This window comes from Eulemur rufifrons, chromosome 5, assembly GCF_041146395.1.
Source record: "Eulemur rufifrons isolate Redbay chromosome 5, OSU_ERuf_1, whole genome shotgun sequence".
NCBI classification, from domain to species: Eukaryota; Metazoa; Chordata; class Mammalia; order Primates; family Lemuridae; genus Eulemur; species Eulemur rufifrons.
Window position 1 is genome coordinate 44,942,653 of NC_090987.1, and position 13,878 is coordinate 44,956,530.

General features: G+C 40.8%; 1 protein-coding gene across 2 annotated transcripts; it reads left to right on the top strand.

The window, feature by feature from the left end:
- On the top strand, nucleotides 1–13,125 carry LOC138383379 (myosin regulatory light chain 12B). 2 transcript variants are annotated; one of them, XM_069468222.1, is made up of 7 exons: nucleotides 1,396–1,407; nucleotides 5,975–5,987; nucleotides 7,395–7,402; nucleotides 7,538–7,541; nucleotides 11,236–11,431; nucleotides 12,092–12,253; nucleotides 12,603–13,125. In XM_069468222.1, exons 5-7 carry the CDS (start codon nucleotides 11,251–11,253, stop codon nucleotides 12,773–12,775), a joined length of 516 nt encoding a protein of 171 aa, XP_069324323.1. In that variant the 5' UTR covers nucleotides 1,396–1,407; nucleotides 5,975–5,987; nucleotides 7,395–7,402; nucleotides 7,538–7,541; nucleotides 11,236–11,250; the 3' UTR covers nucleotides 12,776–13,125. The 2 variants fall into 2 exon arrangements, with proteins under 2 accessions (XP_069324322.1, XP_069324323.1); XM_069468221.1 differs by lacking the exons at nucleotides 1,396–1,407; nucleotides 5,975–5,987; nucleotides 7,395–7,402; nucleotides 7,538–7,541 and adding an exon at nucleotides 1–289.
- The last annotated feature ends 753 nt before the right edge of the window (nucleotides 13,126–13,878 follow it).

Here is a 13,878-nt window from a genome sequence, read left to right on the forward strand (position 1 = left end):
GCCGCGTCTGAACGAAGCAGGGAAGGAGGAGACAACCAAAGCCTCGGCTGCGCGCCCGCGGCCCAGGCAGCCCCGCTCCTCGCGGACGCTCGGGCTCCGCCGGTCCCGGCGGGGACACGAGCCGCACCCCCCTTCCGAGTTGGACCCGCCGCGCCTTCCGGTACGCCTTCCGCTCCGCCTCTCCAGGCAGGAAGTGCCGGCGCCGCCACTGTCCGGCCGCAGCCCAGTGCTCTTCGCCGTCGCTCGTCGTCTCGCGCAGGACAGTCCCGGTTCTGGTGTTTGGCGCCTGGTGAGTGGCGCCCAGCCCCGCGCGCGACGCCCCTCGGGCTACATCCGTCCCGCCGCGTCCCCTCCCGCCGCGTGCCTGTGTCCGGGCGGCGGCAGGATCTGTCAGGTTGCCCGAGAAGTGGACGCAGGGCCCGAGGTGAAGGGAGGGGTGACAGCGGTGAGGCCTTGGCTTGGAAGTGGAGGCGCCGGGAAGTTCCAGGCGGATGAAGCCGGGCTGGGGAGACGCCCTGCCAGAAGAGGTGGCGGGGTCCCTGGCAGCGCCTGGGCCGGCCCTGCGTCACCTGGATGATTTAACACACCTGGTGCCTCGGACCTCCCGGCGACCCCGCCGCGCGCCCAAGAAGTCGATTAGGGCCAACAGAGAGTATTCGTGTGGAGCAGGAGTATCTGCTCCGTGCCCCATGCTGTGCTGGGTGCTTTGTGGCCTGCTGGTGTCCAAGGAGACTATTAGCGAACCGGTACTAGAGTGTATGCTTAGTATGGGCAAAAATGTAATGATTTCCATGGGAGTTGTAACTCTCACTGTAGCTTATAAAGGTTTAGTTCATTCGTGTTGATTGAAGAAAGGATAAATAACAGAAATCAGGAAAGGCTTCTTTGGAAAAGAATCCTGACATCATTGAGGGCTTTGGTTTCCCAGGGCTTTGGATTCAGCCTTTGGAGGGAGAACTTATTTGATAGTATTTTTGGCTAGATCTGTGGTAGGTGGTAACAAGAGCAAAAGCTCAAAAGGTGGGGATTGTGTCGTGTGGAAAGGAGACAGAGGGGAGACCAGCCTGAATGGAACAGGACTATAACGAATAAAATAGTTGGAAATAAGGGTAGGTAAGTGGGGCCTTTTTATGGATATCTTGAAGACTTGACGAGAAAGAAAAGATCATGTAAGAGGCCTTAGGGAATCGTTTTGGATTCTTCACGAAGGGAGTACTATGAAGAAAGGGGTGTTTAGAGGATTCGTTTGGCAGCTTTTTTTAAAGATGGATATGGGATGGTCTTTTGGTAAGAAAAACCATAGCATTTTAGAATTCAGTAGGACCTTGTAGATTATCTTGTGAAACCCTTTCATTTTATAACTGAGGAAACAAAAAACCACAGAGGTGAGGTAATTTGCCCAAGGTGGTCTACCTGCTGGACTTGATAACTAAGTGTACAGCTTTTGGCTTTCAGGCTCTGTTCAATGAAACAACTTCTTTGATGGCTGACTCAATAGTCATTTATGCTTTAATGAGACTGAGTTTGGATAAGATAAACTGCAACATCTTAAGGGCAGATCTCCAGGTGAGGGTTGCTAAGGTTAGGAAAGATAAGAGGATTTAGAGCCCCTAAATGGGGCTAGTTTTTCCTTTCTCCCAAGATTCAGACTCCAGATGTCTAGGGATGAGTTTTATCATAACCTGTTTGACAGCACCTTTAATTGGGATCTTCCTTCCTCATTCGACACATTAGCTGTGTGGTGGCATAGCTTGTTACCCCCAACTGACTATCCACATTTTCATGGTAGAGAATTTCAGCTGCCTGTATGCAGGATATTAGGGGCTGGTAGTACAAGCTCTGGAGCTAGGTTTCCTGAGTACAGATCCTGTCTCTAAGCTCCACCATTTTCTAGCTCTGTGGCAAGTTGTTTATTCTCTTCACCCTAATTTTCTCATCTGAGAGAAGAGGATAATAACTACCCATATCATAAGATGTTGTAAGGATTAAATGTGTTAATACATGTGAAGTACTTAGACCAGTGCCTGGCACATCTTTAGTACTCAATTATTGTCCCTAGTTAGTACTGCTCCTTCCAGATATGGATCAAGGGGTAGCTGGTAAGTTTCCTTAGGAATCTCTTGGGGAAGAGGACCTGGACCCTGGCTAGACCTTAGAGCAGAGCCTTATTTTGGAATTTAGATCCAGGACCTACCTCACATAATGAACATACGTAATTCTATTTGTGACAGGAGTGAAACTTAACTAGTATTTATTGACCACCTGTCGTGTACAAGGCACTCTAAGCCCTGCAATCCAAGGTGAACAGACAAAAGGCCATAAAAATGTATTTGTAAATTGCATGGCAGTGACTACTACTCAGCAATAAAAACGAGTGAACCACTGATTAACCGAGTGAACCACTGATTAACCGGGTAAGAGAAATAAATCTCAAAGACATTGTACCGAGTGAAGGAAGTCAGGCATATATGTAAGAGTGTATTCTGTATAATTCCATTTATAAGAAGTTCAAAGACAGACACTAATCTAGAGTGATAGAAATCTGAACAGTGGTTGCTTATGGGAGAGGGTGATTGACTTGGAGGGAACTTTCAGGATGTTAACATTTGTAATTTGATTGGAGTGATGGTTACATGGGTGTATGTTTTCCAGAAACTTATTAAGATTTGTGGCCGGGCGTGGTGGCTCACGCCTGTAATCCTAGCACTCTGGGAGGCCAAGGCGGGTGGATAGCTCGAGGTCAGGAGTTCGAGACCAGCCTGAGCAAGAGCGAGACCCCGTCTCTACTAAAAATAGAAAGAAATTATATGGACAACTAAAAATATATATAGAAAAAATTAGCCGGGCATGGTGGCGCATGCCTGTAGTCCCAGCTACTCGGGAGGCTGAGGCAGGAGGATCGCTTAAGCCCAGGAGTTTGAGGTTGCTGTGAGCTAGGCTGACGCCACGGCACTCACTCTAGCCCGGGCAACAGAGCGAGACTCTGTCTCAAAAAAAAAAAAAAAGATTTGTACATTTCACTATATAAATTTCACTACAGTGAAACAAAATGATATGGGAGTTCAGAGGATGGAAAGTTTACTGCCAACTGGGATGATCATAAAACCCATAATAGAGAAAGAAGTGGCAGTATTATAATGTATGTGGTAAGTATAAAATATATATAGCTGGGCATAGTGACTCATGCCTGTAATTCCAGCTACTCAGGAGGCTGAAGTGGGAGGATTGATCAGTTGAGCCCAGAAGTTTGAGACCAGCCTCAGCAACATAGCAATACCAGTCCATAAAAAAAAAGTTAAAAATTAGCCAGGCACACTGGGAGGCTGAGATGAGAGGATCTCTTGAGGCCAGGAGTTCAAGGCTGCAGTGAGCTATGATTATGTCACTGCCCTCCAGCCTGGGCAATAGAGCGAGACTTCATCTTAAAAAAAAAAAAAACAAAACAAAAAAAAAAAAACCACAGCATATACAGTACTAGGGGGAAGCTTACATGGTAAGAGAAGTTGTAAAAAATTGAGTTTGGCTCTCTAAAAGAAAAAGCTATAACAATTTATGGAACTGACTGCTTTTTTTTCTTTGCCTAAATATGCACCATAAAAGCAATTATATATCATTAAGTATATGAGATTAACTTCATATTTTAACTTGATTACATACTAAAATTTCTTTCTGATTGGTGTTTTCAGCTTGCTTATATATGCAGTTATTTGATCCTCCCAATTAGAACAAACACGAGCCTTGACTATAGTAGTGACAGTGGGAATCCATGAGAAATTTCTGAGGATTCTGACAGACCTTGGTGAAGATGAGATTGAATCAAAAAATGACCTTAGATTTTACTTTTAACCCAAGAATTACTCTGTGTGTGAGTTCCTCCACGCTCAGGGTCTCACCTTATGTCACTACTCACAGATTAGCCTTGCTAATTAAGACCCCCAAGCATCCTGTCCTCTGGGCATCAGTTGGCAAAAACTCTGAATTATTTATCATCCCTTTGCTCACAAAACCAGCTCCTCCCTCCACACCCCTCCCCAGTTACCTCATTTTTGAGTGGAACCTCTATGCTACCAGTTTTTCAACCAGCACTTTAAAATAAGGACATTCAAGGACTTAGCTTTGAGGGAAACTCTAATTAGGAAGCAAGAAGAACTAGCACATCAGAGGAATTCATCCAGAGGAATAGGATAGTGGTGATGGGAATGTTGAGGAAGGGTGACTGTGTTGCAGTTAAAAGAGGAACCTATAGAACTTGGACAGAAATTGAATAGAAGGAGTTAAGATTTTCTAACCAGAAATAGAAAATTCCCTATCCAATGCAAACTCGACTGTGATCCCTTTGAGCTTTCTAAAATTCTGAAATAAAGGCATTGCCCTATTTTAACATTAAAGAGGTCAAGGAAACTGGCTTTATTAGTTTTCTATTGGTATATAACAAATTACTCTAAAACTTAGCACCTTAAAAAGCAATGAACAAGGCCGGGCGCGGTGGCTCACTCCTGTAATCCTAGCACTCTGGGAGGCTGAGGCGGGAGGATCACTTGAGGTCAAGAGTTTGAGATCAGCCTGAACAAGAGCAAGACCCCATTTCTACTAAAAATGGAAAGAAATTATCTGGATAACTAAAAATATATAGAAAAAATTAGCCGGGCATGGTGGCGCATGCCTGTAGTCCCAGCTACTCAGGAGACTGAGGCAGAAAGATTGCTTGAGCCCAGGAGTTTGAGGTTGCTGTGAGCTAGGCTGATGCCACGGCACTCTAGCCCGAGCAACAGAGCAAGACTCTGTCTCAAAAAAAAAAAAAGCAATGAACAATTTTTCAGGGTCAGGACTAGATTAGCTTAGGTGGGTGGTTCTGGCTCAGGGTCTCTCATGAGGTTGTGTGCTGGGGCTGCAGTCATCTGAAGGAGGATCAGCCTCCAAGGTGGCTGACTCATATGGCGGGCAGGTAAGTGCTGACTGTTGGCAGGAAGCCTTGGTTCCCTGCAACGTGGACCTGTCCATAATGCTGTGTGCTGGCTCCTGTAGATTGAGTGGTCTAAGAGAGATCAGAGCAGAAGCTGCAATGTCTTATGACAAAGTCAAACACCAGCATTTCATGATATCTTATTGGTTACACAAGTTAACCCTTTTCACTGTTGGAGGGGACTGCCACAAGGGGATGAGAATTGGTGAGGAACCTGGCTGCCACCATGGCCAAAGGAGCAGGGACTAATGCTTTCAGGGGCCAGGCAGATAACATAAACAAATGCCAACTGGCACAAGGAGATGTAGGGAGCAGAGGGCATTGCTCATTAAATACTCATTATCTACAGGAATTTTGGGATGCTGACGATCAGGTGGTTCCTTATTGTATGGTTGTTCAAGATGTCTAAAATTTATATTTTTATATAAACTGTTCAGTTTTTTTAAATGTTGACATACTAATTCAATTTTCAAAAGAGGCATTTTAAAGGGATGCTTGGGGGAACTAACTGAACCTCTGCAGACTGCATGTATTTTGGTAGCTGCCAGGTTGTCACTGCTGATCTACTTGACGCTTTTATGTTATGGACAAGAAAGTGAGGCCCAAGAAAGCGAAAATCACCAAAGATCATACAACTTGTGAATGACAGAACTGGAATTAGAATCCAGGCCTCCAGCTCTCCATTAAACCATGACCAGCATTGAAAAACTAACGGGACCTAGGTGCAAAAACAGCCAGTGTGATCTAAGTGGTTAACTTAGTGATCTACATGCCTTCAACCTTCACTGTGCGTTGGAATCCCCTGGTGCCTTTTTAAAAAAATACTTATGCCTAGGCCCCACTCCCAGATACTCAGTTTCCATTAGGCTAGTGAGGACCCATGCATCAGTTTTTTTAAACTTTTGAGGTGATTCTAATGTGTAGCCAAGATTGAAACCAGAGGATTAACTGCTGTGAGCACCATATTTACTATATGGTGACAACTAGCTGACTTAAGATACTTAAAAGAAGAAGCCTCAAAGGAGTGTCGAGGAAGTCATAGATGGCTGACAGAGTATGCTCTCTGAGCATCTTTCCCAGGCTTTCGATAAAGTTCACAGACAATTTCTGCTTATTAATGATTATGGTATCCATGTTTTTATTTGCATATCAGTACTGTGGGTCACTTTGCAGACATTTGGATTATCAACTAACCATATTGACAACGCAGCCACCTATAATACACAGTACAGTAGTCCCCCATGCCCACGGTTTTGCTTTATGCATTTCAGTGACCCACAGTCAGCCACAGTCCAAAAATAGGTGATTACTGTACAATGAAATATTTTGAGAGACCAACCACAGTCACATAACTTTTATTACAGGATATTGTTATAATTGTTGTATTTTATTATTAGTTCATCTCTTACTGTGCCTAATTTAAACTTTATCCTAGGTATGTAGGTATAGGAGAAAACAGTATCTGTAGAGGATTGGTTCTAGGACTCCTCACAGATACCAAAATCCCCAGATGCTCAAGTCACTGATATAAAATGGCATGGTATTTGCATATAACCTACACATAACTTCCCATATACTTTAAATCTTCTCTAGATTACTTATAATACCTAATATTAATACAGTGCAAATGCTATATAGTTGTTATACTGTATTTTTCATTTGCATTATTTTTTGTATTGGGTTTTTTAAAATTATTTTTTGGTTTCTTTTCCAAGGTCCATATTATGGACCCTCTGTTTGTTGAATCCAGGGATGTGGAACCCGGAGATATGGAGGGAGGGCTGATTGTATAGGGTTTGGTACTATCCCCGGTTTTGGGCACCCACTGGGGGTCTTGGAACATATCTCCCTTGGATAAGGGGGGACAACTGTATCAGTATGCCTTCATCCCTGCCCTTCATGTAACCCTATGAGTACTACTAGTATTTTTTAGTTCACTTTATGTTAGAAATTAATAGCGATAATAGAGTGAAAATGTTGAAGAGGAAGCAAGAAGTATTTTTACTGCCATTCATTACGTTATGTGCTATGCTCTATGGACATTTTTTGTCTATAACTATAGTTTAAGGGAAGGGTTAGTTGGCTTTTCGTTTTTTTTCCCCAACACTTGTAGGTTAAACATTAACGATTTGATAGACTTAGGTAACATTTTCGAACAAAAACCATGAGTGATAGAAAATCATGCCGCTTGATTAAACCTAACCAGGGCTACTACACTGCGCAATTCCAGGGAGTGCCTTTCACATTTTACTTACTGTGCAGTTCTAGTCTGTACATTGGTTTCTACACTATAGTTTGAATTTATTTGAAAGCTCAGTTTGTCTAGCATTTGAGTTTAGAGGAATGTAGCTGCTCAGAAATCAGTGTTAGATTATATTGGTAGCATTGAAAGTTTTTAAAAATTTTGTATTAAACTCAAAATAACTAGAAGAGCCTTTAGTAGGAAGTAGAAAATATGTAGGTAGAAACAACCTGTAACAACTGGAATTTGAATCCTACTTCTTTCTGCCACTAGGTGACCTTGGGCAAGTTATTTAATATCTTTGATCTTCAGCTTCTTCGTTTCTTAGGCAGGCATGTTTCATTTAATGCGCATAATGTGCCAACACACGAGTCACTCAGTAAATGGTAGTAGTTATAAGTTGAGTAGACCGTTAATTCTCTCTCTGGTCCTAAGGCAGAGAAGTGGACCGGGGCATTTGGTTCTGGAAATATAGCAAGAACAGAGGTACTCAAGGTGCCCTGGGGACATAAGCAGTTTGGTGTTGCTGAAGGAAAAGTACAAAGCAGAGAAGAGAATGGCTAGAGATTAGGCTGGGAAGGTCATTCTAGAGTAGGGAAAGGAAGAACTGTGTGCTTAAAGAACTTGTACTTTAGGGGCCAGGTGCGGTGGTTCATGCCTACAATCCTAGCACTCTGGGAGGCCGAGGTGGGCAGATTGAGCTCAGGAGTTTGACACCAGCCTGAGCAAGAGCGAGACCCCGTCTCTACTAAAAATAGAAAGAAATCATATGGACAACTAAAAATATATATAGAAAAAATTAGCCGGGCATGGTAGGCATGCCTGTAGCCCCAGCTACGAGGGAGGCTGAGGCAGGAGGATCTCTTGAGCCCAGGAGTTTGAGGTTGCTGTGAGCTAGGCTGACGCCACGGCACTCTAGCCCAGGCAACAGAGTGAGACTCTGTCTCAAAAAAAAAAAAAAAAAAAAGACCTTTATCCTTTAGGAAGTGGAGAGCCAAAGTAAGGTTTTAAAAAGTGTAATGATGACATATTCATGTTATAGACACCTCTGGCTAGAATAGGAAGGCTTGTCTTGAGGGAACCAAGAGGCAAGGAGACTAGTGAAGAGGCTGTGGAAATACTTTACACAAAAGAGGATGAGGATGCAGTTTAGGTAGCAAAGGAATGAGGAAGATGAGCAAATCTGAGGCAGGGCTTGATTCATCAGGGACAGGGTTTGTACAGGATGACTCCTAGGATTCTGGTTTGGTGAGTGGGTAGACGAGAGAAAACAGAAAGATGGGAAAGTTCAGGAGGGGGAAGATGATTCCCGTTGGCAGCATGTTGATTACAAGGTGTCTGGGGGCATCCAGATGGGTATTTAAGTCTGAAGCTTAAGGGAAGGCTTGGGCCTGGAGGTGCAGACTTGGGAGTTGCAGGTGTTTTCAGGATAGTGAGAGCTGATGAGATCATCTGAGGAAAGCAGAGTGAAAAGAACTTTAAACCATGGACTGCCAGAATATTGGGAAACAGAAATATTTAAGTGAGTGGAGATGAAAGTCAAAGAAGAAAACGGAGGCAGACCAATCATAGAAATAGAACCGAGAGAGAGTGAGTGGAATACAGCTTTGCACATAAACCAGTCTTTCCAATGTAGTGTTTAGCAGTCTCAGTCATTAGAGTGTGGGGTCTTCGGGGGCAGACCCTTGCGCTTTTTGCCTGGGACAGTTCATCTCTACTGTTACCGGGCACCAGGCCAAGCGTGGCTGAGTCTCTGAAGAAAAGAGGGATAAAATAGTGTCAGATGCAGTAGAGTGGTCCAAGGAGATTTAGATTGGATTTGGCAATTAAGGCAGTTGCAATGGAGAAGAGAAAGCCAGATTGTGGTGGGTTGAAAAGTGAGTGGGACTTGGGAAAGGGGAGAAAGCCAAGGGACTTATTTCAGAAGGTAAGGAGAAAAGGTGGGCAGAGCCCCCTTCAGATTGTTCTGGCACAACTTTGCCTCACTTTTCAGCGGATATTTTAGTGTGCGTATGGGTTTTGTATGTACCATATATGTATACAGGTGTGCCACTGCTTTTAAATGAAGTATGAGGAAAAAAAACTTAAAAATTACAGTATTATTACATTGAGCCTATATCTGTTCTATAACATATTTTGATTAGGGTCAATTAGTGAATTGCTCTTAGTTCTCTTCCATCAACTTGCTTTCCCTGTTTTCCTCACTTGGGGGTCAGACTTGCTCACCATCTGATGGCTCTTCTAGCCTTATTGGGCTGCCTCTACTTTCTCACAGGGATTTACCCTAATAAAATCCTGTGTGTTATAGTCCCATCTTGGCAACAGCTTCTTGGAGAACTCAGACCAAGGTTCAAAAGTGTTTAAATATATTAGTAGTATATATTTGGGTTAGCCATGGAGTTAGCATGATATAATGGACTGATCATTTTTTAAAAATAAAGATTTACTCTTTGGGAAGTTTTTCTAAATGACTCTATTACAAATACTGAGAAAAAAGAAAAGAAAAAAAACTAATTCTTGCCTTCAGACCTACTGACTTACATATTATATCTTGAAGAAATAGAGTTTATAGAATTTTTATGAGAATGAACTTTAACAGTTTTGGCATGTGAGGAATTAAAACATAGCCAAGTGTCTTGGTAGTGGACCACATCCTGTCTCTGATTTAACCATGGATATAACTAAGGTAAAATAACAAGCTAAGCTACTGGAAAGAGAAGAAAATTAACATTTATTCAGGACATGTATGTTGGGAGGGGAAGGAGTTGGAATGTTAGAGGAGGGACAGTACAGCTGGTGTTCTTCCCAGCTTCAAAACACTCTGTGGGCTGTTTGCTAGATTGAAGAAAGAGAAGTAGACAATATATGTATAAAAAATCCAAGACTGGAATCGTGAAGACTCAGGTCCAAAATCCTCTTTCTAACCACTGGGTGTGCTAGTCATCTGCTTTCCCACTGTGTAGCTGCTACAGTCCCCAAGACCACTTCTCAATGCAATTTCAGGGTTGGGTGACCCAAGACCACCCTCAAATTCGATAATTTGCTAGGACTCACAGAACTCACTGATAGGTGTTAAACTCACAGATATGTTATGGTCCATGGGCTTTCAGAGGTGATAGATATCTAGTAATGGTGGGCTAAGATTTGAATTCGGGACTTCCTAACACCAAAGCTGATAGCATTTAAGACTGCAAATGAAAAATGGAATGAAAGGTATCCATTCTATTTGACATTAAAATTATTGATGGCTTTCAGTATAATGCTGGAGGCTACCATGGAAGTTCTATTACAATCAAGGAGTGATTGGGAGGAAGAGAAATAGAGACTACTATTCTGAAAGTTTTGTCAAGGGAAATGGGGAAATGGAGGTATAGCTAGAAGGGATGCAAGATGATAGAGTAGGTTTTGATGATACTTTTAAAGATTAGAGCTTTTTGAACATGGACTGTATGCTAACTATACTAGCCTCTTTATGCTATCTCATTTAGTTCTCTCATTGAAGTAGCTAGTGTATTTTACTGATGAAAAAACTGAGGCTTAGAGAGGTTATGTTATATTGGTTAAAATGGAAATTAATAAGAGTACCTATGCAGAGGTTATCGAGAAGATTAAATGGGACAATCCTTATAAGAGATCAACTTTGGAGCCTTTCTCTTTTGGGGGAGCCCCATGCCATTATAACAGTGCTTGGCACAGAGTAAGCACTCCATGAATGCTAGCTATTGTTATATATTTTAAGTTAATTCTCACTTAATAAAAATTGGTCTCATGAAATTTAGGGGGAAAGTACATCAATAATTTCTGTTCTGTTTCTTAATTCTTTCAAAATTATGCTTCCTCCCCAAAGCCATTTAATTGTTACATTGAAAATTATAGTATAGTATAGTATAGTGTATTTATTCCTATCCAACTGAAGTAATAATTCTATATTAAGATATCTTTACTCACTAACTTTAGGTGTTATGTATTCTCTTTTGCTTTATGTTTTATGCATTCCTTTTTCTTCCATGTTCTTTTTTTTTAACTCCAGAATTAAATAGCCACCATGTCGAGCAAAAAGGCAAAGATCAAGATCAAGAAGCGCCCTCAGCGCGCAACATCCAATGTGTTTGCCATGTTTGACCAGTCACAGATTCAGGAGTTCAAAGAGGCCTTCAACATGATTGATCAGAACAGAGATGGCTTCATTGACAAGGAAGATTTGCATGATATGCTTGCTTCTCTGGGTAGACTTTTATCTTCTTTATATGCCTTTTCCCAAAAATAGTAATTCAGCTTGTTATGAATCACTTTTTGTGGGATTTACAAATATTATTCTCCTTATCTCAGAAGGCCTCTTGAGAGCTTTCTGGGCATAGGAAATGCCATATTTGGTGATAGCTGTAATAATATTTAACATTGTTCAAAATAAACTCCCAATTCTAAACCAACCTAATAGTTTTAACTTAAATGGCCAACTTACAAATAAAATATGTGAAGCATGCCAGTTCATGGGCAACTGTACCATAATTAGAAATATGAATATTTAGTTTTTTTTAATTACTATTGAACTGACTCTCCTGATGGACCTTTAATGTTATCAATATTCAAGATGTTATAATGTGTCATTGCCTGGTTCATAGTTTTTAATGAAAAATATGAAGAGAAAGTTGACATAAAGTATCAATGAGTACGCAACATTCATCCTAAGCCTAGAATAATTTTTATCAAAGATTTTTTAAGTTGTCAAAATTGTCTTTTTTAAATGCTCTGAATGAAAATCAATTGAAAAATTAGTTTCAAGTGATGTAAATTTAAAAAATATGTTGGAAAGCATAACATGGCAAAGTAACTATTTATTGAAATTAGTTCTTTGTCCTTAAATGTTAAAATTCAAATTCTTACAGGGAAGAATCCCACTGACGCATACCTGGATGCCATGATGAATGAGGCTCCAGGCCCCATCAATTTCACCATGTTCCTCACCATGTTTGGTGAGAAGTTAAATGGCACAGATCCAGAAGATGTCATCAGAAATGCTTTTGCTTGCTTTGATGAAGAAGCAACAGGTGAGTGCCGTTTGTTTTTTTATGTCTAGCCTCATTCCAGACTATATGAAGCACTTCTCTGAAATATTTCTGAAATGAAGGTTTGGAGTTTTTGTATTTATTTAACCTCTAGACAATACTTAAGGTTAATTTTGTAAGCATATAATCTGTTTCTGAGCTTTTAAAATGATTTGATCTAATATTAAAAAGAACTCTAAAAGTAATTAGAAAACATGATCTAATAACATGTTGCCTTAGTTTGCTGATTTATTTTGTTCGTGTAGATATGGATATTCTGAAATGGGTTTAGAAATGAACCATTAAAGTGCCAGGAAGTATTCATGGCTCCCTTCTTTCTGTTGCTTCCCAGGCACCATTCAGGAAGATTACCTGAGAGAGCTGCTGACAACCATGGGAGATCGGTTTACAGATGAGGAAGTGGATGAGCTGTACAGAGAAGCCCCCATTGACAAAAAGGGGAATTTCAATTACATCGAGTTCACGCGCATCCTTAAACATGGAGCAAAAGACAAAGATGACTGAAAGAACTCTAGTTGGAACCTTCCAATTACATTGTCTTACTCTTTTATTTCTCAGACACTTCTCCCACCCTCATAAAACCTGTTGCATGCGACTTAGTTTCACAGCTTTGCCTTTTTCTTTTTTTGATGTATTTATTCCAGACCTTTCTGCCACTTAGCACTTGTATAATCAGACTGGAAATGGGGATGGGGTTGTAAATTGTATTGAAAAAGAGATTGAGAATAAAAATCAACAAATGTGAAAGCCCAGGAAAATACATCCATATTTCTGGTTTTGCTGGATTTTTACATTTTTATATAATAAAAATGCTATTTTGAAATAAAGATTATGCTGACTCAAATGCAATGTAATGGCAAGCTGAACAAATGAGTGGTAGTTGGGGGTAGTCCTTTTTTCAGGTTTTCGACTTCATATAATTCAGATTTCATGGCAAAATTGATTTTTCAAATATATGGGATAGTGTTCTTCAGAACTTTTAGGTACACTTTAACATCGTTACGCAGTTAAAAACTATTTAGGCTTTTTTTTTGTTTGTTTCTGGTAAGTCAGATGTTTAAACTATTAAGTGATACCTATAGATGTATCTGAGAAAACATTAAACATTTTATTAATCTAAGATTCTAAGAAGATGAGGCAAAATTCTGGAGAAAAGAGTAGTTGTTATGGAACGTTATGTGGGTACAATTTTCAGTAAATCCTCCCAACAACCTTATGAAATAGATTTTTATTAACCCTATATTTCAAGTAGGGGAACTGAGCTCACAGTAGTTAAGTAATTGATCGTAGTCACTATTAGTAAATGAAAGTTAGAGTTCCTACCAGGGTGCCTAACTCCAGAGCTCATGGTACTGCAGGATCCATGCAAAGCCCCAAATGCTTAAAAGAGTCAAGACATTTCCATTGCATCCTAACATGATGCTGTAGTCATTATTGAAATTTAAAATAATCTTGGAGCAATTGACTATTTGAAAAGACTTTTGGAAAATTCTATCCATGGTAAAAAAAAAATAGAAGGTAAAAGATTATAAATAATGCTGTTGTGTGTTTGAAGACAGTTCACATAGTATAGACAGAAGGGAAGGACAGAAAGACAAGGCTGCTGT

Excerpts from the sequence above, each read along its gene's own strand:
- LOC138383379 (XM_069468221.1), top strand. The coding sequence starts at position 11,251 with ATGTCGAGCAAAAAGGCAAAGATCAAGATCAAGAAGCGCCCTCAGCGC. Across the intron at positions 11,432-12,091 it reads TGATATGCTTGCTTCTCTGG|GGAAGAATCCCACTGACGCA; the intron begins GTAGACTTTTAT and ends AAATTCTTACAG. Across the intron at positions 12,254-12,602 it reads CTTTGATGAAGAAGCAACAG|GCACCATTCAGGAAGATTAC; the intron begins GTGAGTGCCGTT and ends GTTGCTTCCCAG.